At 38.4% G+C, this 26883-nt stretch overlaps 2 protein-coding genes and 1 long non-coding RNA gene across 3 annotated transcripts in view; 1 reads left to right on the plus strand and 2 right to left on the minus strand.

The window, feature by feature from the left end:
* Hel25E (ATP-dependent RNA helicase 25E) overlaps window positions 1–26883 on the plus strand; it is a 219398-nt gene that overhangs the window by 76295 nt on the left and 116220 nt on the right. The window lies entirely within an intron of this gene.
* Window positions 9841–16793, minus strand: mid (midline). The gene is made up of 4 exons (XM_017176514.3): window positions 16332–16793; window positions 13641–14112; window positions 12036–12321; window positions 9841–11688 (listed from the first exon to the last, which is right to left on the minus strand). The coding sequence occupies exons 1-4, from the start codon at window positions 16519–16521 to the stop codon at window positions 10861–10863; spliced, it is 1776 nt and encodes a 591-aa protein (XP_017032003.1). The 5' UTR covers window positions 16522–16793; the 3' UTR covers window positions 9841–10860.
* LOC138929633 (uncharacterized) lies at window positions 24039–24666 on the minus strand. Its single transcript, XR_011445864.1, has 2 exons — window positions 24417–24666; window positions 24039–24356 (listed from the first exon to the last, which is right to left on the minus strand). It is a non-coding gene; the product is annotated as an uncharacterized lncRNA (long non-coding RNA).

Below are 26883 nucleotides of genomic sequence, written 5' to 3' on the forward strand. Positions count from 1 at the left end.
CAACGGAAGAGAGTCTCACTCGAGACAAATTATAAAAAACAGAATCGTAAAAAATGTAAAAATAAATATAAACGTACATGTAACAACAACAGGAAAACTGGCAAAAAAAAAGAAGAGACAAAAACCTGGTAAAAATTATTATGAAAAATTGCGCGCGCACATGAAAATTATTTGCCCGAAAAATGGTTATAAAAAAGTAAAGAAAACTGGAAAAACTTGTTGTCAATATAAGTATCTTGCCCAGAAAGAGATGGCAAAATATACACTGCATTATGCTCGCGAATCGCGCTATAACTGACACTAGTGGTAGTAGCCGCTTTTCTAGGCGACCAACCAAGACTGGTTGTTCGCTTGGCCGACAAAGTTGCGTGGGCTTTATTGGCAGTTTCGCGGTAGTGTGGAAAATATTTGCCTGAAAATTGTACAAATTAAATTAACGACATGGCGGCTTTTTGATATATAGTATGTGTATGTGTCAGTTTGGGTTTTCTTTTTTGTTTTTTTCGGCTGCAAATCGCTGCATAGCCCACACTCAAGATACTATACTTTGGTTGGGCATAGTCGAATGGGTGGAAATAAATATAAATTGCAAGTGTTTAACGATTGTGTCACTTTTAAAATAAAATATGACAAATTATACCTACAGTAATTTGAATTTGCATGGGTTTACTTTGAAGGGGGAAATGTTTTTAGAGGCTCATTACAAGATCCTTTGATCTAAAATTAACTGAATATAATCGTAAATTACTTGGAATATTACAAAATATATAAAACCAGGGCACAAAATATATATAAATAAATATTAAACTAACAAAGGTGACTTGAAATGGAAGATAAAAGGTTTTTACTTAAATTTTAATACTTTTTTTTTTCTATTTCTTAACCTTAATTTAAATTTTTCTTAGAAAAAAATATATTTCTTTGGCTTCTACTTTTAATAAGCTACCTTTAATTTCCTTTACCAGTAACATTGTATTTTTTTTAGTACCTTTAATTGAGCTCAGGATACCTTGCTGTCGGTGCCGCCACCTTTTTACTTTTTTTTTTTTGTTTTTGGCAAAACCTCCGTTCACATGGCTTGGTGAGCGGCTTGTTGTGGGGTCGATCTGCCACACTCGCACACACTCATACTCACACTCGTATTCACACTCACACCCATGGCACTCGCAGCGGGTGACAAGCGTTCCATAATTTAGACGGCTGTTCATCAGCGGACCACGCAGCCAGCCACAAATCCATCAACAGTGGCGCCTGCATTCGAGTCTGGCTTTTGGCTTTGGGCCTCAACTGGAGTTCACAGAGAGAAAATAGGGGAATTAAAGGATATTTCTTTGATGTTAAAAGAGTGCTCTTAAATATCTTACTAAAAATCTTAGAAATTTAAAATTATTCTAAATGAATTAAGAATTAAAAATCCTACAACATGTTAGAATTATTTACTAATTAACTAAAGACAAAATAAAATCTAGCAAATATAAATTAAGGAATGCTAGGCTTGAAGAATTAGAATCTTCAGTTAGAGGACAACTTGTGAGTTTATTTTCTTATCAAAAAATAAATATATAATAATATGAAATAATTTTTGTCTCTCTATTTATTTTGGTAAAATATTTTTCCTTTTAAAAGTGCAACCTATTTAGTAGTAATTTTCTAACAAATAATTTTAAACATTTCTAAATATGTTTTATAACCTATTTTCTTACCGTGCAGTTGCATCACTTGTCTCTCGATTTCTGTGCCAGAAATTAATGCATGTAATTAATAACGTGGCCTGGCAATTGTGTCTGGTTCGTGGAAGCCAGCCAGTTCCTGCCACCAGGTTGTAGTTTCTTCTATTTTCCATTTATTGTGGCTCTTATATGTATTTTATTCGGTGGGCTTGCTACACCCCGGTGTTAATGGGTGTGTGTGTGTTTCTGAGCTGTCCACAGAACTGGGCCTCATGACCATTAATCACAGCATCTTACAAGTGCGATCAGAAACTGGTAAACTGGACTTGATCCCTGTCGAAAAGCCAAGAGAATTTCGGTTTAAGGGCGTTGCGAGACTGATATCAGGTAGCACTTGATTGGATTTAACCTTGTTCGTGATCCTTTTGATTGAATGATGTGTTGTGTGAATGATGGAAACACGTGTAACTTGATTTCTGGATAAAAGAGGAGTAGGATTTGTGAGGGGTTCTTGGGAAATTTAAGTAAAAAATTGTAAAAAAGTAGATTAAGATTAAACTTAAATTTATAATACAGGCTTTCAATATATTATTTGATAAATAAAATACTAATATTTCCTTTGAGTATTTTCAAACATAAATCACCTTGAAATATACGATTACCCTGCCAGCAAAGTCCTCTATAATTCCCCCCAAAGGATATATGTTTGTCCCTGACATCTCCCACAGCTTTGATGTGAGAGTGTTCCAAGGACTCTCTGTCTCTCCCAGCTCCAGGCTAAACTGCGCACGTCCGGCAGTGCGTCCTTGAGATCCCCGTAGATCCTTGGAAACTTTCCCAGCTAAAGACAAAAACTTGTCACCAGCTCCTGTCGCGTGTCCCTCAACTGAAGCAGCACGACGACGACTACTTAAACAGTCTCCCTAAAATCCGACACAGACTCGACAATGCCTCAATATCCATGAGTATATCGGAAGACAATGTGGAATCAATAAAATTTTACAAGCGCTGACGACGACACCCGCGGATATATCCTTCGATTTTTGGCAACGGACCACGCGTATACCATTATTAATTTTTGTAAATGCGCGTGTCAAATGTCAAACACTAAAAATCAAGGTAAGCGAGGTAGTATAGCTATTGCCCTTGTCTTTGCCTTTGCCATTACTTGTTTGCATCTCAAGGACACTCTAGGCCATAAAGTCATTTAGGCCCAATCAATGTCTGTATTGTTATGCTCTAAATGCCCATAATGAAGTGCCACACGCAGTTAATGGGTCCTGAGTTTTAGCAGTAGCCTTGACGCTTCAGGCAAGGTCACAGGTCACATATATGTAGGTACCAAAAATCGCAGCTATCCTAATTACTTGATTTACTTACTTAACTTGAACGAAATTGAGCTGTGCGTTATATGCTAATGTTTTCATTATGGCTAAGTACTTCCGTTCTAGCTTTAGATTCCCCTTTTCATTAAACATTCATGATGATGGGGAGTTGCAGGCTTTTCATGTGGTTTTTCACAAGGAAAATTTGAAGTATTAAAGTTTTTTGAGTTAAAAATGATTAAAATAAGAAATATTGAAACAAATTTTAGAATACTATTAAAATATATAATATTTACCTATTTTTTTAGAAACTATAGATCACTCACGAGTCGGTTTTTGTTTCATGGATGTTTGTTTCCCGAAGTTCCATTCTCTTTAGAGTATCCCCCATTCGCTGCTCATCTCCCCAAATTATATCCCCATTTATTATGGTGTTTACTTTGTCGCCTGCCGCCTTAAATTTCATTTTACTATTGTTTGTGCCCAATAAAAAAAAGGGCAGCCACTATTTAGCTTCGTTTCAGTTTGTTTATTTTCGGTTTCGATTCATTTAAAGAAGAAAAAAGTGTACATCATGTGGCCATTAGCTTTGATGTTGTGCCGAAGGGAGCCCCCTCCTCCACTCTCATCACGACAATTACGCATATTATTTGCACAAATTACGCATGGCAAATTATTTGTACATACATATTTTATTATTGGACTTTCTCGTTATGCGTGGGCACGCAATTCATGGATCCGTGATTTCGAGGCGGAGCCAGGGCGGCGCTCTCTAACAAATTGTTAACAACTTGATTATGCGTCTAATGGTGAAATTGCAGGAGCGGAAATACATGACGATATATATATAGTATAGTAGCAGTATGTATATAGAACACGACCACCCCCAATTTGATATTTTTACAGCCTTTGGCATAACCATAACTTGACCATAATTGCGCCTTTTTCCTGTTCGTATGAGCAATTTTCTGCTGCCACATCAGAGGCGACAGTTTCTCTCTCCGACGGACCCATCAAAGGCCCCAAAAAAAAATACAAAATGTGACGACGACCACATGAAAGCGACCAGAAACATAAACATCTACTTAATGATTTCCCCTACTGTAGTAGTAGTACTATCTTCTGCTGTGCCTTCTCCATTCATAATTCAGTGGGAGGCAAACACAATTTCATTGTTGTTTACATAGTAAATTTATACTTTTTTACAACATGTTTCCATTATTTTAGTAGTGAGTAAACACAGCCACATGTGGCACATTTCTGTGCGGTTGCAATTGTGAACTTCAAAGTCTCGGAACGTGCAGACTGCTTGGCAACAGCCAGGGAAAATATTATGGATGGGTTAGGCGAGCGACCCAACTCTATAACCATATCCTGCACTTGAAAATATAGATCTTATTTCCTTGGTTCTTGAGAGAAAATATCAGTTTCAATGGGATAATATAGGAGAAAGGGAACAATTTAGAGGTCTCTATATTTAATTTAAAATTCTAAATTATGTTTAAAATGCTGCAATTAAAAGTGAATGGCTTTTAAAAAAGATATATGTACCCTTTACCTTTAAATAATAATTCTGTACAAGTTTTCTTCAAATATTCCATAACTAATACCTTTTGAAACCCCGAAAAGTAACCCCTCTCTTCCCTATAAAGTTCAATTATACTTTCCCACAATTTTCCTTACCGTGCACTTCCCCCAAAAAATACAGATCATATAACAAAATTAGCAATTACATATCGACACCCAGAATAAGAGAAAAGAGACTCTGGCTGTTCCCACGCACACGTCGGGAGACATGCGATATATACACATATTGGGAAATATGTTTGGCCATAAAAATGACAAGTGCCGAACTCGGTAGAAACATCAAAGCCTCGTGAGTCGTGTGGCACGTACACACATGTGGCAGTAATAATGAGACAAGTGCAACATACTTGCAAAATGTCATTTGGTGTCAATAATTCCAGGGACCAGCACCCACCAAAAAAATATGTAACATATATATTCCCATCAAAAACTGTCGTTGGTGGTTGGTTGGGAACACACACACACACACGACAAATTGGCAAATGACAGAAAATTCGGCTAACGATGCGGATACATCTATATGTATATACATGGGAAATGTGGGTAATTTTTCAGGGGTTGTGCCATATAGCTGTGCAATTTCTCAACCTTTTTCTTCAACAAAAATATCTTGTTTACTTGGCACTTGTCGCTCTTGGGGGCGTAGTCTTGGCCAAAACCTTGAGTGAAACTGTAAGAAAGAGCTGACCAAGTTCAAGACTGCGTTTTTAAAGAGTATCTTTGGCCCTGCCCTTCTGCCTGAGCTTAAAGACATTATACAGTATTATTAAGACATTATTAACACAGATATTTATGCGACACAATCTATTTCTTCCTCAGCTGTTTTTTGCATACACATAAATCATTCAAGTCGTTGGCTCTGTGTTTATTTTTTATTAACGATTTTTGCATAATTTATACTAATCAAAAAAGGAAAGAGAAAACAATTAAAAAACAGATTCGTGTCGAGCCCGCAGATTTTTTTTTTTTTTTATTACTTACAACTTCTCCTTAACTTACCTTTCTCTGAGCTGCTAATGAAGTGAATTTCTGTTCGCTTAGTTTTATGTCATTTGGTGGAGGGGCGAGGTAGCAGCCAGTGTTCAATCCAACCAGAAGTTAATTTGATTTTTTATTTGCTGTTTTGTGTGTTTCATTTGCATGCTACATGGCCAGAACACGTTTTCTGATTTTACAAATTCGTTTCGTTTCGTTTCGTTGCTTTGAAGGTATCGCATAACGTTCACATACAACTCATATCTTATGCTTATCTGCACTCAATGGCAACGTTTCATCAAAATGTCAGCGTATATCATAGAAATCAATAAATTTCAACTTGCCAATGCACAGGTAAAAAATATGTATATATGTATATATACAAATTGTTTATCAAATTTATTGTGTTGGCATTTTGCATAAAGTTTGCGACGGGAGTTGTTTTTAACTCATATTTTATAAGAGTCATGGTTGGGTATTAAAACAATGAAATCTTTGAGTGTTTTTAAGAGTATTTTTATCGGAATATTTATTAAATTAAAATATAAATTGTATTTCAGTATAAGAAATAATATATGTATCTTTTTAATACTACAGATATTTCTGTATGTTTCTATTTAATAGAGAGTATTTTCTATACTCTCTTAAATTAAATTAAAATACAAAAGTAATCTACAGCAAATTCAGTTTCCCTTCTCCCAGTTCCACAACCTCACACATGTTTATTTTTCCTAGCCAACCATAAAGTCACACATTAAGCACCCAAGATTTAACAGAATTTGCTCATTTCGCACTAATTTCCAACTAATGCCAGGGGTCTCTGCCTCTGGAAAGGCCAAAGCACTGACCGACCGACCGAACCGCAAGACAAAGGCCAGACTGGACGAGGCAATTGAGTCTCAAATGTTAAGCCTTTTAATCAATTGCCAAAAATACAAGAAGAGACCCAGACAGACACACATGTATAGTATTCCCAAAAGAGGAGATTTTGGCCCGCAAAAATGTTCATTTCGAGCGGCATTAAGTTCTCATTGCGGGGACAGCCGGGGTTTAGTTTTGGTTTTCCTTTCTCGGGATTTTAATGGGACCCAAAATGCTTAAATCCAGCAAGGAAAACTCCCCAATTATAATATAAAAATCAATTTTCCTCGGCAATTACTGTTATGTGGGGGCGTTACAAACAATTTGACCCCCGAAAACGTATTTTCCTCACTTTGTTTGGGATTTTGTTTTTCGCCTCTGCGTTTGCTGTTGCATGTGTAAAATGTATTTGAATATTTGATGACTTTGACAAGTTTGATTCGCTGGGACAGTGACAAGCTGATGGACAAAGGTTCCCAGTCCCCTTCGAAGATATGACATGAAAATTGTTAATGATATATAAGTTTCGTTCTCCGATTTTCCCAACTTCCATCTCATCGGCTTCTATATATCCATCTAATTGATTTCGTTGTGTGTCCAGTCTAGCATGTTACTTAGTCAACGCAGCCTGACAGTTGGACAGTTTTGTAGACCTCTCACCCTCTCGTACCTCGGGTTGTGTGTGTTTATAAAGTCATTACCGGGAGGAGCAGAGGCAGCTAGCCAGCTGGAATTAGTGGATGGAGTTCAAAGTTCTTTGGGTTCTGTTCTAACCTGCACATCATCATCGACAATCAGCGGCACTCTGTGACACTCAGCTACTCTCAGCGCTTTTTTTTTCGCACTTGTTTTGTGTACAGGGGAACTTTTGTAAGAAGAACTTGAGAAAATAGTTATTTATCTGTGACAACAATTATTATATATTTTTTATAAAGTTTACCAAGAATGTCTACCTTATTTAAAGTATAAATAGAGTAAGAATATCAGAAGAATATTTAAGATATATTTATAATATCGATAATTTAACATGTTTAACATTCATGTACTTGAAATCGATATTCTGTTCGATTTTTCCGGGTGGGAAGTATTTATATCATATTTCCTAAACATTTTCTTACTATAATAACAAATATCACAACCGACTTCGTTCCACCCCATCGAAACCACACTGTAATAATTTCTGCTATTGATTTTTATGCAATTTCATTTAATGACAAAACAGTGGCAAACAAAAAATGTTAATTTCTACAAATTTTCACCGTGGCGCCAAGCCAAGGTGACAAGGGATTTGGTTGCACCTCTCCATGTCACGGCTGTCGTCCATAAACGCACACACACCACACACCGCACACACTTGGGCACACGTGGCGCGGCACTTGGGCGCACGTGCCCCGCCCCCTAGGCCGCCCATCTACCGTTAGAGACATTTTGCCCGATCATGTTTGGGTTAATGAGTGGGGCGTGGCAGGGCGGCCCGTTGATTGCCGGTTCAACTTGCAACGCAAGCGAGCTCGTGGCAAGGCAAGCTTTTTGGAAAGTCATTCTGAAGAATTTAATTTCTTGGATTAAAGAATAACAATTTATTTAATTTAAATTTAATTTAAGAATTTTAAAAAGATACGAAAGAATATTTTATAATTTATTTATATGAATATTATTTCTTTCTTAAATTATTTATTTAAAGAAGCTCAAAGCTTCAATTACTCCTAAATAAATACCAAAAGAACCCCATTTAGTTTCTTTTACAGAACTCTAACCCATAATTCACTTGAAAAATATGTTGAATTTTAATGGTTTCATTTTCAAATCGATTTCCCTTCGCCGGCATAAATCAATTCCGTGCTTGGGCCCAGCCCACCCACGCCCCTCCAATTAAGTGGCTCAAATATTTACAAACGCCCCTTCGGCAGCAGGCAGCCAGCCAGAATTTAAATATTTTGTCACTGTTTGTTGGACACCCGACATTTAACCTTAGCCCACAACAAGTCTGCTCCTCATCAGACTGCCGACTTCCCCATTTATATATATACATGAGAGAAAGAGATCCACAGCTGCGTCAGCATCATTTACATTCAAATTAAAACGAAAACGACGAGGAAAAACGCCAAAAAGGAAATTTATGCCAAAGGGAGCCAAGGCAAGACCCCAGAAACCAGAGTTTCTCATCTGGCAAATGATGAGTTTGTTACCATTTTCAGTGGCGGGGCAGGCGGCGCAGCTCTCTGTTTGTTTTGACACTTGGACTACATGGATCTGTGGCGGCGGCCTATAAATTAGCCCCTGACATTTGACATATGTATATAGTATAGTATAGTGGTGGCTCCTGTAAAGATCACCGCCTGGCGATAGCCTAATGTTTTGTTTGTTTTTGTGATTAGTTTGTAATTAACTGGAGGGCCGAGATCGTTCATCAGAGATATATCTGCAGCAGGTATAATTTTTTTTGGCAATTGGTAAAAGGTGCCAGATAGACAAATGCCGATAGCACCTTTTTCAATGAGTTCACCATATAATTAGAGGAAGTGTATGGTTATATATATTCCTCCACGAGATGTTTATCCCCCAAGTTAATTTCTTTATAATTAGGCAAAGAGCTTGGGCCCTTCTCTCTCTCTCTCTCTCCTGAATATAGTTATCAAAAATGTTTGGCCAATCATTTCTGATTAGTTCGGGCTCTCAATCAAAAAGGGGAAACCATAGAATGAAGCATGGAAATTTCCCAATTTTCATACGCTTATCCACACCAGAAAACTGAGATCCAAAAACCCGGCCCAATCATCCATCAAGACTCCACTTAAAACTCCCAAAACTCCGCTGCTTCTGCTGCTGCTGGCGTGTCAATCGAATTTTCTGGGCAACACAGAGAGTGAGAGAAAATGAATTTCACTTTGAGTGACCATGAAAATGCATTCGTTAAACACTGAAGCTGAGGCTGTAGATGTATCTGAAGCTGTAGTTGTGTATCTGTATCTGTATCTGATTCTCCCCTAGCTGCTTCTCTCAGACATTTTCAATTTGTTCTGCCGGCAAGGCGACACTTGCACCCAAGGAATTACGCCTATGTGGAACAGGATATGTGTTTGCTGCGTCAAGGATTGTTGGCTGAGAAATTGAAACAGGATTTCTGGCTACTTTGCATAGCTGTGAAGAGGCCTTATAATGCGTAATTTATGGGGAGTATTTCATTTCGTGTTTTTTATTGAACAAAAGTATCGGGTAATTTGAGTCAAAAGGAAACTGGAGATGAAGGGGAAATTGTTCAAAATATATGTCAGCTATAAAAAGACCCTGCATTAAAGTGTAATAATATTAAATATTATTAAAATAATCCCTATTTTTTGTAGCTGAAAATATCTATAGGAAAAAATTGAAATTAAAAAGATCTTGTAGATTTTTTGGTTCACATATTTTTATTCATTTTTGATTTATTTTTTTTATTTTGTTTTTGTTTGTGTGTTGTTTTTTGTAATTTTTTTGTTTAATAATTTTTCTTGAAGTATTTTTTCCGTGTTTTTCACTTGTTTTTAGCTTTTCACATTGAATACAGATTATGGTTTACTCTTCTTTAATTTATGCTAAATAAATCTTCTCGCTTTCGCCGCATAAATAGAACTAACTGAAGCGTCTATGAATTTATTGTTAATACTATAAATATATCATTAGATGTAATAGCATAACTAACGGTTAATGTTTACACTATATAGCTATATATAGTTTACAAATCGTGCTGAGTTTTTTTGTATTTTTATATATATAATTTTTTTCTTGCTTATTTTCTTTAAACTTTTGAGTGAATTTTGTTCTAACTTTACACTGAGATGAGTTTTCGAACAATATTATGAAACATTTGTACAATAAATTAAACTAAATTATGTAAAAAATTCTCTAAGGGGAAATGTGAGAAGACAACTGTACAGCTTAAAAATAATTCAAAATTTTTACAACAAATAGAGAAAAGTGTTTTCTTGTTTTTAGCTTTCTTTATAAACAACAAATAATTTACAACATTTAAACGAAGTTTTTTTTTAATCTTTCTTTTAGTTTACTGCATACACTGAGGCAAAAAGTGGTGGAAAATCTTGGTAGTTTAAGGGAATATTTGTATGGGCTTTAAATTTATATTGAATATTTTTTCTTGATACTTTTGAGATACAGTTTTTGTTCAAGAAATTTTAAAAGTACAACAAAAATTTTAATAAAAACAAATTTAGATGCCAAAAAATATATTAACTTTTTTATTTCTTTTAAAAATAAAACAAAATGTTAATATTACTTTTTAGACAAAACCTTTTTTCATTCACTTTTTTAATATTTTTTTTCGACTTTTTTTTTTTTTTTTACTAATTTTCTGATTTAAGCACAACTTTTTACCTCAGTGTTTATAGTTTTTTTTAATACTGCTCTTGGCAAGAAATTGAGGGCTTTTTAGGGGCGGCTACCACCTAGTGGGCGGGGCTGCGCGAGGGCGTCACCGCCGGCGGTGAACCGGCAGCCGAGGAGGGCGGCCCCTGACCCCCGGGCAGCTGATACGGGCTGAACCTTTGATACTGACGCGGTCGCATATCCGGCGACGGTGATCCCGACGAGGTGGACGACGGCGTTGACGCGGTGGGCGGGGGTGGGGGCGTCCTGTTGGCAGCCATTGCTGCAGCAGCTGCGGCCGCTTGCGCCTGCGCTTGAGCTTGGGCAGCGGCTTGAGCGGCGGCCGCCTGCTGATTGGCGCTGGCCAGGAACCCGGCCGTCAGCTGAGGCCACTGCTGTTGGAACATGTGAAAGGCTCCCAGTCCGGGGGGTGGGGGTGGAGGACCTGCCGCTGCTGCTGCCGCCTGGTACATCTGCGGCATCATCAACTGGGCGTAGGGGGAGTTGCCGCCGAACATTTGCAAATGCTGGCGGGCCTTCTCGAACAGCGCCATCGAAGCGGGATCACCCTGCTGGGCGGCAAACTGCTGCATCAGCGGATCGGGGAATAAACGCAGGGGGGAACGGAGTTGCTGCTCCAGCAACAGAGCCTCCATGGGATCCCTATCGAAGTCCGTTAGCCGCGAGGAGTCACGGAAACCCTTGGCAAACGGATTCGAGTCGATCTTTAGCTTGGTGATCAGCTGATTCTGATAGGCCGTGACTGCGGTAAACACAGTCTCCGGAAAGACGTAGGTTTTATGATCCAAATCCTGAAGCTCCTTGGGATTCGAAGGAATGCTCTGGCCATGGCTCAAACGAACCAAGTGAATGCGGGGCTGATAGCGATGCATAGAGTTCAAAACAATCTGGAAAAAGATTAGAGAAAAGAAAGAGGGTTTTATTGTAGTATTTCTGTGGGAGTTTGGACATTTTGCACTTAAATTTGAGTTAGAAAAATGATTGATTTGGGTATTAAAGATACTTTTAATTGACTTTCAGATTTACTTAACATTATGTAAGCTACAACTGAGTATTTTCCCACTAAAATTAAACCTTCAGCAGTCTTTCCAACTCTTAGTATCTTGATATTTATGTATTCACATTGCAAAATTATCAATCATTTAGCACTCGCCGCTAATCGCTACCTCAGCATCTCTCAGTATGTCTGGGTGTATCTCAGATAAACGTGTATCTTGGCGTTCTCGCAACTCACCTGTCCATTCTTATCCATTTCGTTATTAGTCAGCTTCACCTTCTCGAAGGAGATAACTTGTTTGCGCAGCGCCTCGCAGCTGAAGGGACTGTCGGGATGGGCGTAGAGGCGGGCTGGTGGGGCGGGATCGGCCTTGCCGGCCACCAGCCAAGCGGACCGATGGTAGGCATACCGATACCGCTTCGAGTCCATGGGTATAATGTCCAGGAGGACGGCATACCGATCGGCGGGCTGAATTTGACGTAGCGGACCCGAGAAACTCACGCGCACAGTGGGGAACATGCGTCTGAAAAGGAAGGTAGAAAAAGATTTTATTAGATTTTTCTTCTTTTTGATATTCAGGTTGGGGTATTTGCCACACACAGCTAGTTAAGTCTGGAATTTATAATCCAAAGAGCTAAAATTCTATACTTGTATTTACTATTTAAATTGTTTATAAATGTCTATAAAGGCTTAATTTCTAACCATTTTAATCAAAATATTGTTAAAGGATTTAAAAAAGATTTAAAAAAAACACAAAACAATCGATTAGATACTCCCTTTACCCATTCATTCACCTTAGGGTTTTCCGCCACACACAGCTAGTTAAATCTGAAATTTATAACCCCAGCTAAGGGCAGGTTTTTCCTCTTTCACATTATTTCCTAAATATTTTCTCCCCCATTTCCCTTTTGCTTTGACAAGTGCACACAATAAACACAAAAGCCAAACTCTTCCTACCTCTAAGTCGCTTTGAAAAAAAGTAAAATGAAACTATCTCGCCTGTGTATCCTGTGGTTTAATGTCCCTCCAAAGCCGGTGACATAACCTCGGGCTAAAAAGGGCGAGGAATTTCGTTACTGGGACCGCCCTGATGGCTGCCCAACTGTCTACGACTCTGAGGTGTGATTTTTACAATATCATTAAGGTGTGCGTTGTACCTCTATGCGTGTGTGTGGTCAGAGTTGCTTGGGTATATGTATATCTATGTGGGAGCACAAGGTGTGGACAACCCGTGGTGATTGGGATTGAACTTGTTCCCATTCTACCCGCTGACAACAGCAACGCCCATAACTCTGATTTTCCTCAACATTTCTACGATATTTTTGGTGCAGAAAATTCGGCAGCAGCATTTGCAGGTATAGAAAAAAATCGAAGAGACCCCACAAGCGGTCCCTGAGATGGCATGAAATTATTGTTGACATTGCAAACCATTTGGTGTTTGCCAATTTATGGTGTTGCCAAAGAATGTCATTTGTAAGAAGGAAATCTATAATGGCCCAGACAGTTGACATTTTTAAAATAAAAGAATTTGCAAGAAAAGTGATGAGCAAATGATATTGTGGGAAATCTTTAGAAAGAGTGATCAGCAAAGGAAATATCTTAAAAATATAGATTTTCATAGATTTTCCTAGTATAAATTTGAGTTCAATGAGAGTTTATATAATTTATATAATTAAAAATACGTTAAATTGATATTTCACCCCCACCAAAACTCTCCCACGTCGCTCCATTCGTTTAAACTAATGCCTGTTTGCACTGCACTGACTGACTGGAGACTGATGGACGGATGGATGGGTGGCTGCTTCGTTGCTTAGATAATTTCGATTCTCTTTGGATGCTTACCTGCCCGTTTTGGTGATGATCATCTCGGTGCCCAGCTCGTGAAAGCGATCCCACAGCTCTTTGGTCTCCAGATGGCATTGCACTGGCTTCAGTTCATCGCAATTGCAGGAGCCAACGATTTTGGGTGCCTTTTGCACTGGTTCCGGTGTTAGACGCTCCTCACTGTCCTCTGTACCGGGGGATTGGGGTGGTGTGGAGCAGCGTCCTTGGCTGCTGGTGGAGCTGGTGTTTAGTTGGGATTCAGAGGGAATTGCTGCTGTTGTCAGAGTCACGGCGCCGGCGCTGTTCCGACTCTTGTGTGTCACATTATTGTTGTTGTTGCTGTGATTGTTGTTGTTATTGTGGTGATTGTGACTGTGACTGTGATGGTGATGCTGATGATGGTTCAAACGGCGAGCCTTTGCTGGCGGCTCTTCGGCATCGCTGCAATCAACCACATCCACATCAACCTCATCCTCCACCGAAATGGGACCTTAAATGACAAAGAAAGCAAAGCGAAAATTGAAAATTAAATCGGGAATTAAGGGGTTTAGTATAAAGAGGAAAAGTAGCTAGCTTAAAAAACTTGAAAAGTATATTAAAGAGAGCTTTAAAAAAGAATAAAAACTGAGTTTAATCTAATTAAGTTGTATTTAAAACTTAAAGGAGCATTTCAAGTATTGAAAAAAAGAATGTACAGGAGAAATATTTCGGATTAACTTTAAACTATATAATATGAAATCTATAAAGAATTTCAACTTGAGTTTGCGTATAAAATACTTTTTCTTTTTTAAACAATATCCTAAACCCTTTAAAACTACACTTTGCTCTTGTATTTCACAATTTCTCCATTGTTTGCTGTACAACATTTTCTTAAATTTTTTCTTAGCCACTTTTCCACTTTTATTTGGCCAAAAACTAAGGCCGTTTTACTGCCGCTGGTGACAACATTGAACTGTGGCTGTGGTAGAGCTCCCTTCGCGGCAGACAGCGTGGAGTCGTCTCATATTCTTGGAGTTTCCGCTTCGCTTCGCGTTACAATGAGACAATGAGACGGCCGCTCGCGCTTAATTGGCAAACTGAACACAAATTGGCAATTAAACAACCCGAAACTCTAGCTGCGATTGCTCTTTTTAGCGGGTTTCGCGGGAGGTAGCCGTCGCATTGCATAAACGCTGGACAGAGAGATAATGTACTGCCTTTCAAGGTGTGTGCTTGATGAATAATTTTTTTTGTGGGTCAGCCCTAGGCGAAATTTCAAGCCCTCTTCTCGCTTTCAACTCAACTCAAAGACCAACTGATTAGCTGAACCAATAAGCCCGATTTCGCACTGAGCCCAGACGTTGGTAGGTGTTAAAATGCAAACTAAGCAAACGGAAAACGACCAAAGAATCACGAAAGTAAACAAAAAAAATTTATATATATTTAAATACACACAACCGAAAGGCATATAAATAAATAAACTTAATAAGCTGCATATTTTTTGATTAAAAGATCATTAAGTATGGCTAAAGATTTTAGTTATTGCTTCTTTCCCTGACTTTGTTTTGATTGCGGCCGTCGCTAATTTTCTGCGCCTCGTAAAATTAATAAAATGAAGCTTCACATTGTTGAAAATTAATTAACATAATTAGCCGCTTTTGTTTGGAGTAGTCCCCCCGACGGAAATGTGAATTCCACGCGATTAGATGCTGTGCACAATTTGCATATTATCGGCCATAAATGAGCGCAAGTGTGTCTAGCTATCTTTCAGATACAGCTTGTATCTTTGTGTATATATTTATCGGCAGCGATCTTTGGCTTGGCTTAATTGCGGATGCCGTCGGCTGGCAAATTGTTGCAAGTGTCGACGCTTTTTTTTCTCTATTTACTTGAACAAACTAGTTATATATGACCGCCGCCTGGCCTGCTAATTGTCAATGGCAATTAAATCGATTTCTGCGCACCCAAAGCGGCAATATTTATGTATTTAATAGATTTGTTGTGCAATCAATTAGCAATTGTCATTCAATGAGCTTAAAAGCGCATTAAGAGTGTGGGATTTCTATATTTAAGTGATTGGAATCTCACGAAAAAGGTTTTAATTATTTATTTATGAATATTATTAGCTTGCACATGTATTTTGAAGTGGAAAATAAATATGAAATAAAGTAACAAAGGCACGTAATGCATTTTATTGGTTTAAAGAATTAAAAAAAATATTGTTTACTTGGTATTCGTAATTAAAAAAAAAATTCAAATTACTATCAAAAACACTTATGGATTTTAGGACATTAAATGCACACTTCGAAGAGTGGACTTGCCTTTCTTATACTCATTTTTTGAGATTTAAAAGGGAAGTAAATTAAAAAACACAAGTTTAGTAAGCTAACGATGATAAATATTTTCCAAAGATACTACTTGGGACTGCATATTGAGCTAAAAACAACAAAACTAATTAGAAAACTTAACTGAAGACATCTTTAACATCAAACAAACTTAATTTTAGCAAGATTATAAATAATTTCTGAATTTTAGGATGTTAAAAACAGATTTTAAACCAGTTTTAAAGTTAAATGATGTTCTTTCCATAACTACAAATGTAATTTATTAAAATTCATATATCTAAGATAAAATTCAATTGTCTTTTACTATATTACACAAATCTTAGCTTCATTTTCCAACTGTTTTCCTATATTATTATTAATTTCAACAAATGTATCTTCAACTTACTTGCACTGCGAATGGAGGACTCCCGACTGGAGGCATCTTCGCGGGCCATTATGGCGGCTATGGAGAAATCCGTTGCTGAGCCGGCGGCACTTTTGCTGCCCGCCGTCGTTGTTGTGGTTTGTGTCGTGGCAGCGGCCACAGGGGCAGCGGGGGCTCCATTGCACAGATACGGATGCGAACCGACCAACATTTTGGCAGCGGTTTTCTCGAGTTCCTTATTGCTTAGGATATTTTCCTTCAATTTATTTCGATTTTTTCTTTGGTATTGTCAACACACTTGGCACTCAGGAAAATAGCTGCATTTTCACTATTTAAACACTTGTGTATCTCTATCTTTGTATCTAATATCTTTTTGGGAGGCTGAGTATCTCACAGATGTGTGTATCTTTGTAACTTTGTATCTGTGTGTGGCGCACGCGAACTAAACTGAGCGCGGAGGGAGAGAGCGTGTGTGTGCACAACGGTTGGCAGGCGACGGCTAACTGAATTGTGTCAGGAACGTGTTGCCGCTGAGAAGCCAAAAAAGACGTCCGACGGCAGAAGGCAGGCAAAACTCGGGAAACCAGTTTTCCCTCATGCCTACCCTGCGGCAGAGCAAGCGGGACAACACTCTAGCGGCCCGTGTATCTGTATCTGCATCCGCCAGGCCTAGGCAAGTGCAAGCAGGACAGCTGTATACTGGGTCGAGTGGAAAGTCATCGGAGTGAGCGCTCTCTCGATTTCCAATTGGAAAAGCAGCGGGGGACAGAGAGAGACAGAGCTTGTCAGCGCGTCATAACTCATTTACAATTAAAAATGTCGGCGCTTCGCCGGCTCTCTCGCACTCACCCTCTCTGTCGCACATCATCTGCCGGCCTGCTCGCGCCCTGTATCTGTATCTGTATCTGCTCGCCCGCTCTGGCGCATTTATGAAGTGCCAACGTTTCGCTTGCGGTTTTTCTTCATTTCTTTTACGCTCTGTGTATTTTTTTCCTTTACAGACAACTTTTCGCCGTGTCGTCGCATTCCATTTCCTGTTATCTCCTCTCTGTCTCTCTGCCCTTGCCAAGTTGCCTCCTCGTCTTGCCTATTTTTCTGAGTGTGTTTCACTTGTTTTCCAACACGTTCCTACTCGGTTGATGTTTTTGAGTGAGTTTATTTTCGACTCTGTGTTTGTTGTTGGAGGCTTGATTTGGCTGATTTTTTGTGCAGTTGCATCCTTCTATCTTCTTTTTTTTCTTACCATTTTCCCCATTTATTTATTTGCAAGGACATGGACCTTGAGTCAAGGTTACCCCGCAGCAATCTCATGCGGGCAATATTTATAACAGTTTTATGCAGTTTGAGAGTTAATTTTTATTTGAAATCAATTAAATTTTGTATTTATTATTTTAAAGGTTCTTAATTCATTTATTAGAAAACACATTTTATATAAAGAAAAACAGAATTTATTAAAAAATACATTTGAGAATCTAGTACTAACTCAAAATTTATGCAATTACATTTTCATAAATAAATAAATTCTGAATTTGTAATCCATTTATAATTAAAAAAAGGTAAAATTATTAAAAATAAATTTCTTATGTTGAAATTATTGAAAGTACATTATTTAATAATAGTAAATAGCCTTGTTTTTATTAATAAATAATAAGAACTTGGCCTTTCATAAAAGTACCTTTTCCTTAAATTGGAATATTTATAAATTTTATTAATAAATTTAAAATGAAAATTTATCAAAAGAAGCAAATAAATTACAATAATTTTTATTTATTTTAATATATTTGTGAACCCATTATAAACAACTCAAAACCTAACCAACCCTCCACCCTTTTACGCTCTACCTTCACTCTATTTTTACCTCTTTCTAAGCAAACCTTCACTTATGGCGACCAACCACCGAATAACTTAAACTCCCTGCAGCGGAACCATTAAAAAACAAATAACAGGGATCCGGGATATCTCCTCTATATATTGCAACGCCCCATCAATACAATCGTATTGCCATAATTACGCATATTTTTGAAATTACCATATTGTGACAGGGCTCACCTCCCCGGAATATTTACAGATGTCAACAAATCGTTGGATTTCCCAGGCCCAAGTCAAGACCTTTGTCAGTGCCAATTAACCTGGAACGCCAAAGTTGAGTTGCTAATAAAAAGCCAAGGAAAATTCGTTGGGAAAACGCACCAACTGACAGACAGTTCGTCAAATTCATTACGCCAATTTAAAGGAAAGAATCCAACGAGGTCCCAACTAACTAATCCCGCTTATCCTGTGTCCTGATGTGTGATTTCAGTAATTTGAGACATTTTCTTTTGTACAAAGTGGGCATGTCACTGTGACACTTTCACCCGGGGAAATGCGTCTTGTGTGTTCCTCCCCATATGTGTGTGTGAGTGTGTGTTTTTTTAGGTGGCAGTCGCGTATGTCACCAAAATGTCAAAAAGCCAGCGGAGGAAACACACAAGTTGGGAAAACAAAGGGAAAGCCGAAAGGCCACTTGGCACTTGTAAAAATAAACAATTTTGCTTGTTAATTAGTGCGGCTAACTGCCCTCGTTTGACTTTCTCCTTGTTATGCTGAACATCAAGTACTTGAGAGAAATACTTGGCCCTTGGCTTTGTCGGCAAAATTATAGTATATATGGGGGTTTTGTACATATTTCTTCCTTTCTTTGTTGCTGTCCTGTTGCGATCTTTAACGATCTCTTTGGGTAATCGAACACTTTCACTTTGATTTTGGCCGCAAGGAGACTTGAGGAATTATCTCTGGTCAGCGAGAAGAGAGAGAAAAAGGACAGATTTATGCTATGATTTAGTTAGGAAAAGCATGTACTTGAATTTTCAGGGATTTTTCTCTATATTATTTAAGGATTTTCTTTATAAAAATAATTTTTTTTAGCTTGAAATTCAGCTTAGAAATACTTAACTTCTAAATATTACTTCTAAGTTAATAAATTGAAGAGGCTAACATTGAAATTAACCAAGATTATATCTTTTTATTTTTTTTATAAAATAATTATCACACTAATATACCCAAAATATTAAAAATAATTACCCTTTTTTGTAATGCCAAGATTAATGATGACTAATAAGAGATAGCTAATGTTTTGAGCTGTATTGAATTTCCATTTTCTCGCTGGAATTGTTTCATTTTTCACTTTGCTCACTTGAGTTTCCCTTCGTTTCCCTTTGTCTGCAGCATTTCCGCTTCTTAAGTTCACTTGGCGGGGCTTCGGCTTTAAAGGGTTCTCTATCAAGAGGGTTTCAAGTGGGGGGCACGTGTTCATATTATATGTTTTTATTTTTATTTCGTTTTTATACTCATTTTCAGTTTTTTGGGGGGTGAAAGACGAGGAAGCAGCGGTGAGTTTCCGCTTGGCACTTGCTTCAATTTCCAATCTGCCCGATAAGCATTAAAAGCGGAAGCAAGCCAAGCACTAAAGAGTTTCTATTTATAAGGCGGAATTAAAGCAACATGTGTGCCTTGCATGGAAGAAATTCTATACCTTCAGCTTACATGAATTTAAAATATTTTGTAAAATATAAAACTAATCTTTTAAGCATTTTAAAGTCTTAAAATTTAATTATAAAGTAAATTCTTTAAGATTCTCAAATCACATTAGGCATTTCCCGCTTTTCGGTGCCGCTTTGTCTGGCCAGGACATTTGCCAATCATCTTGCATCTTTCACGCATTTCCCTCATGTCCTGTGGCCAGGATCTTTTGTTGTCCTGGCCAGCCTGCAAATATTTACCAAATATTTTCCATTATTTTCAGTTGTACGCCCACAAAAAAAAATATATGTATGATTTCTGGGCGGCGGCAACCGGTTTTGTGTGCTTGTTGTATGTATTTTTCTGGTTGTTTTGTTCTGGAATTTATTAATGAAACTCATTGGGTTGGGTTTTGCTTTCTGGGCTTTGCCCTGGGGACTTGGCTTGGTGTTTTTCTCTCCTTGTTTTGGGTGCATCTTCAAAAACCCGGAGCCGACGCTTTGATAAATGCCCGCACTGGCTACCGGGCTCAAATATTTTCCCCCTTACTTTTCCTCGTGGCCCGGTAGCAATTCCGCTAAAAGTTGGGCTCTCTTTTTCGTGTAATTTGTTTACTGAAAAAATATACGAAAAAAGGAAACAAAAACCACAGAGAGTTGGTGTGGAAAATAAGGGAGTTTGGACCGCAAGGAATTGTTGCAAATTTTCTGGGAATTCCTTTTTGCATTTGCCATAAATCTTTGCTAGTTCTCGCTCTTTGCATGGGATTTTGTGTGTTTGTTGAATGTTTACACTTGAAAATAGAGGAAAGACTTGAGAACTCTAATTAATTTTATAAATAAAGACTTAAACGGAATATATATTCTATATATAAGAAAATTTTTAATAAGTTTTAAACATTTTTTTCCAGGAAATACTTGATTTTCAAAGATTACATAAATACCATATAAAGCCAAAAATTATTTTGTACATTTTGTTTTATGATAAATTTTAAATTTACTGGTTTCTTCTATTCAAAATCAATTTGTTTTGTTGTGCTTAATTTTCTCCCAGTGCATCTGTGTGCGCAGTAACAATTGTCACACCTTTCGGCGGCCACTCAGCAGCCTCCCTTTCCTCCTTCCCCCTTATCCTTAACCCAACCACAGTGTGCACTATATACCGTATATATATGTGTGTAATTTGACTCATTAACAATCCGAATCCGAGCCTCAATCTCTGGTCTGGCCCTGTGTCTGTGGTGTTTCTGAAGGGTTTTCGGCCTGTCTATGCCACATAAATCACAACTTAAACGATGCGTAATTTTGTTAAATAACTTGAAGCACCCTTTGTCCTCCCCTCTGGTCCTTTTGTTTTATTTATTTGTTTTCCCCCTTTATTTTTTTGGGTTAGTACTCAAAAAAAATTTATGTCATTGTCGGGCAACGCCTGGTTTTCGGTTTTTTTTGTTGGCCTTTTTTATTTTTTGTTCATTTTCCTCACTGCAATTGGAGCTTAATCTTCACTAACCGCCCTGTGCCACGCCCCTTTTGTGCACCTTAACACTAAATTTACATAGCCAGCTGGAAGCGGCTCTTGCCACAGAGTTCTTCGCTTTTTATGGCCCAATTACAGCTGCCGATTTCACATTGCAAATCCCAGCAAGCAGCTGCGAAATATCCGCAAACTTTGGAGATTGGAGGATGGAGCTCCAGCTCCAAGATGTCGGAGATTAACCAGACAAGAAAGAGTCCATATAATTGAAGCAGGCGAAAGGGGATCACTTGAAGCTGGCAATTATTGCCCAATCCCTCAGGGAGAGAAAATCGCGAAATAATGATGAAATTTCATACATTTTATAAGGTATTAAAGAGCAGAAAGATGTTGAAATTGAGTACAAGGTTGTGTGTATACAAGGTTTGGTTTATTTTAAATTGTAAAAATATTTTGTAAGTTTTAAAGGGTATAAAAAGGATCCCTTCTTATTCATAATTTCCCTATGCTAATCCTTGCTAGATGTGCCCCTCCAAGCGGCACATTTGTAGTGGCAATTTCTGCGAATTTCTGCCACTTCCTGGGGGCATCATCAAAGACAGGCCGACCTTTGACAGATCGTCCACCAGTGTGGTTGCCTCCTCCAGGACGACCTCAGACTCTAAGGTGTCAATTACAACAGGTCCCATATCCTTTTTGCCATTTGAACTCGACCGCCGAGCAGCATTTAAGTTGTTTGCCGAAGGCTAGCTAAGCCGCTAAAGGCGCAACACCCACCTCAGTGAGGGGTGCAATTATCCTTTTCGGCCTCATGTAGGTATTTATATTTTTTTTTGTACACAGGTGCACACAGCCTAATCCTGCCGAAAAAGTGTGAAAGTAGGAAGTCCTGCACACAGCCAGAGATACCTCTTTGGACTTGCCGCAATCTCACTTTCATTCATTGCACAACATAATTGAGGGCGGCGTCTAATTGCAGGTCCTTCTCTAAGCCAGGAAAATGGGCGGTAGTCCTGGCATTTATATAGATTATATAGATTGACTTCTTAGCGCCTGGAACACGTGCAGCAGCGGTTGATTAATGGCAGCCCGTGTTGGGGAGTTTTGTATCTTAACAAAATGGTGGTTTTTGAGGATCATAAAAAAATAGAAAACGGGGCAGCCTGCAGAAGGTTGCACATGTCCTTTTGTCATAAATTTAACCGAAGGCAAGGAGGGAGACGTAAAGAAACAAACAAGCCAAATGTCCTTTTTCTCTGTGACAAACAAGGCACAAGTCAAGTCAAGCTGAACCGTTTGCTCTAAATTGAATTCAAATTGTAAGGGAAAGGGGAAGAAACTCTCGAAGATGCTGCTGCATCTGCCCAGAAAAAGATCAGGCTCAGGGTCCTTGTTCTCGGTGTCTCGGCAATAGATCATTTTCCACGCTCTGCCTGTGCGTCCCTCACTCTCTCTCTCGCCTTGGGCATTATATTGAAATTTGTTGTGTTGTGCCAACAGAATATTAAAAAATTTCATATTTGATTTGCATTTTGAGCGAGACAGTATCCTTTCAAAAATGTATCCCTTCATTGTTCGTTAGACTTGTGATGCGGTTTTAATGAGCACTCCATAGATTCGCCCAGGGTGCTATCGGTGCCACATCAATCATAATTAGGCCGCTTGTGTGTGGTTTTCTGGATGCTGTTCTTTCTTTTTTTTTTTTGGGTTGTGCCCAAGACGGTTGCCATTCTTGGCTTTGTGACAGATTCGGGATTGATATGGAAGGGGTGTATCCTCTTTTTGAGTCATTTAATATTTATTGTTGAGGATTTTGATGTTATATATTTATTAGTCATTTATTTAAGACTTTAAATATTTAATTTCTTTATATTTAAATAACTTTCTGTCATATATTTCGAAGCAAAAACCTTAAGTACATATCCTGTGTTACCCTTGGCATCATTTATCCTTACTCACACGTTCGCCTTCATTCAAATGAAGCCAATGAAGCCTTAATCTCCTGGCCTCATGTGAGGTCTTTTGCAACGCCCTCGAAATGTTTTTGGTGTGTGTGTGTTGCACGTCTAGGGTTTCGTCTTCTTCGGCTTGTTCCTCCCTCTATACCCTTTGATGATGCAATGGCCAAAAAAGGATATATGTATAGTGCCCTCTTTTCGGTGTTTTTGGTAGGTGTTGCTAATGAAGCGTTGTGTGCGGTCTCAAGAAATTTGAGAGGCGTCAACAGGCGCTAAATCCGCTTAAAATGTGAAGGCAGAAAACGGCTATACGCAGGGTTCCTTGACACTGTGAAAATTAAGGCTTTATTTGGCAAAGTTCTTGAAAGGGAAAATCTTTATAAATAAACAATTAATTTAACAATATGCTGGTAGAGTTTTTGCACTAAAGGCATTGGTGTTTATCACCATCTTTCCCTCAGTGTTCTTTTATAAATAAATACCATTCTTTTTTTGAGAGCTTGCGTGCCAACAGAAGCCCGAGTTGAAATGGTTTTCGTTGCATTTAGCTTCGTTTTCGAAGGATAATGAATTCGTATTGCGTTCGATTCATTTGGCCAGCTGACTCTCGTTGGAGCTGGGCTGACTTTGACCTTATGTCGTCATTGCACGCAGCTCAATTGAAACGTTTAATTGCATCAACGAGGACGCAGAACGCAGGGCACAGGACGCAGGACTCGTGTCATTAGCGTAATTAGATCTTTCAGCTCAGTTCGGTTACAGTTACAGGCTTGGCGTGTCCTCCTGTAATGTCTGCTGCTTTCTTCTGTTGGTTTTTGTGTGCTCTTTTTTTTTTTTTGTACTAATTTTGATGCCCTGGAACGTGGTACGTGCGCAATTTGTTTACCATCAGCATAATTGGCTTGTCCCGTTTCCCCAGGGCCCACTTCAGACTTCTTTTTTTTTTAAGCGCTTTTTTATTTCATCGGTCAAGTCTTCGGGGCCGCAGGGCAATTAGATGAAATGATTAAGCTGAACTCTCTTTGGTAATAACATTAGTCGCCGGCAAGGCTCCTGCTGCCTTTCGATAAATTAACCGCCGCCGCCGCCGCGCACTCACTCAAATAGCTCGAACCATCTATCATTGGGATAATAATAATAATAAATAATAGTAGTACCGAAAATTCGATCAACTAACAGCTGCGGTGCTTCAATTGTGACACTTTTCGAGACGAAACAAAAGCGGAAATGTTTACAATTGCGACCTTATTCAAATATTGTGAATCCTTGTTAGCTTGTTTGTTTGTGGCAATGTCAATCACAGGGTGATCGATCTGGGTCGGGTCTGCTGGGCCCGTTCTGTGTGTGTGCCCCTAGATTTGCCACCCAGAAATTTAGAAATCCAGAGATGATTGATCACACATTTAGCTGAAGTAGACAATTTTCCCTTTGACAGTCTGCCTGGATTTTGCTTATTAATTTATTTCTAGGAGTTAGACTTTAATTTGAAATTGTTTATAAATATTTTTCAATATTTAATAAATTTCTCTTTGGTAATTTGTAATACCGAAATATTTTTTGTTTAAGTCTAAAACTCTTTTACTGTTTTATAAATTCCTAAATTCACTTTCCAAAAACATGTGAACTTAATTTCAAAATTCCTTGAATCTTTACGATTATTAAATAATAATATAATAATAAATATAAATAAATATTTCGTGTTATTTAAATACAATATCTACATATTCTCTTCGAACCCCAAATCTCTTAAATTTTCGTATAATAAATTCCTAAACCTACTCCAATTAGCAAACTCTTACCAAAAAACATATGAAATTCATATCAAATTTCCTGTAATCTTTACGATTTTGATCTACACAGCTCTCGGTGTGTTTTTACAGCATTTCCCATTTGTTAAAGGCCACCTTATAGCGATTGTTCGACATTTTAGTGCCCGCTAAATGTAATAACTTAGCTCCCTTGGCTTTCTCGCGCGGCATTCCTCCGAGGAAATGCCCCTTTTTAGTTGTTTTTCCTCCTTTCTTTTATTTTGTTGTATGTTTTTTTTTTTTTATTGCTAAGCCCACTCGCTGACTAAACGTTTACAACTCCCCAAGCGCCTTTGGATAATTTGACACTTGACTGCCGCCGCCTTGGTGTATATTTGCTTGTTCTCGACTTTATGACTTACAACTCTTAAAAAACCGCAGCAGCAGCTCCAACCATCTCTCCCCCACACCACAATAAATATAAATCCCACACAGGAAAACTAATTAAAAAGACCTTTTCTGGGGCGACAATAAAATTTATGAAAATTAACATAAAAATTTGTGTGTGTGCGATTAACTCGAAGCGTCGTCGTTGTCGTTGTCGCACGCACATAGAAACAGCATTTTTGGCCATATGGAAAATCACATAATAAACAAACGGAACCAGAGCAATAAAAGCAAATATGGCGACACACGTGTTGCAAAGGGGAAAAGCGGCCCAAGATGATGATGATGATGATGATGAGGGGCGGCATTGGGGCTGGCTTATCATTTGTCTGGGCTTGGAAAGCGGGGGGAGTGAGTGAGTGTTGGGTATATAGGAGTGTGTATATCAGGACAATTTCAACTTTGGCGACAACAAGTCACGACAGCAGCAGCAACATCAACAGAGAGGCAGCAGCAGCACGAACAGGAGCAGCAGCAGCAGCAGCAACATCAACAAAAGTTAAGCTCTGCGGCGCAACCAAAGCGATTAGGCTGATTGGTGGCAGTGTCAGTGTGTGTGAGAGGGAGAACACTGACAAAAAATCAGGAGAACTGGGTTTAAAAATTAAAATTCTGATAGCATTTTTGTATATTTTATACTTTTTTTTAGCGTATTAAACAATTTTATATATGCTTATATAAATATGAAAATAATTTTAATTGCGATGAAAATTGTATTTTATATTTAAACCTGTTTTCTCAGTGCACTTTTTGTGAACCCAATTCAGGGGGTCTACACGGACACAGATACTTTCAAAGAAGGATGAGCCCAGGGGTGAGTGAGTGAGTTTAGTGCGCCAGTTGGCGCTTTCCACTTTCGGAGGTGTATATAAAAAATACACCCGGAATCTCACACGCTCGCATTATGAGTAATGTGCACCTTATGCCGCCGCCAAGTCGAATGTGATTAGGGAAGAATCCCTCCCTTTTTTCCCCCTTTTTTGGTTTATTAACCCCTTGTAACCGATGTGGCTTGCGCTGATGCTGCTCAAAATATTATGATGGCATCATTTACACGCCGCTTTTCCGATTACAGTTGATCTCTGAACTGTTTGGAGGGTTGTTAGTTTTATGGGTATTTACTTTTTTTTTAAGAACTTTTATGGTTTAATTTGATTTTGGGCTTAGCTATTTTCGTGGAAACCTACTTCCCACAAATTTCGTTTGTCATTAACCCCTATGACAAACCGACTTGGCTGGAAGCTCATCAAAATTAATTTTATGGCCAGGCAAAAACTTTCCACAGCCACCCTCATTAGGTTCATTCCTAAACGCTTTTTTCGGGGGGGTTGGAGCAAAACTTTTGGTTAATTAAACGCAAATTGTTGTGGCGGCAAATTGCGAAAAAATGGCGAAACTTTGTCGCCAAGCCATTAAAAGCCTTTTGTCACAAAAGTTTATTGTCTCACA

Source organism: Drosophila kikkawai, chromosome 2L (genome assembly GCF_030179895.1).
Source record: "Drosophila kikkawai strain 14028-0561.14 chromosome 2L, DkikHiC1v2, whole genome shotgun sequence".
Taxonomy (NCBI): Eukaryota; Metazoa; Arthropoda; class Insecta; order Diptera; family Drosophilidae; genus Drosophila; species Drosophila kikkawai.

Excerpts from the sequence above, each read along its gene's own strand:
- mid (XM_017176514.3), bottom strand. The coding sequence starts at position 16,521 with ATGTTGGTCGGTTCGCATCCGTATCTGTGCAATGGAGCCCCCGCTGCC. Across the intron at positions 14,113-16,331 it reads GTCCTCCATTCGCAGTGCAA|GTCCCATTTCGGTGGAGGAT; the intron begins GTAAGTTGAAGA and ends TTGTCATTTAAG. Across the intron at positions 12,322-13,640 it reads ATCATCACCAAAACGGGCAG|ACGCATGTTCCCCACTGTGC; the intron begins GTAAGCATCCAA and ends CTTCCTTTTCAG.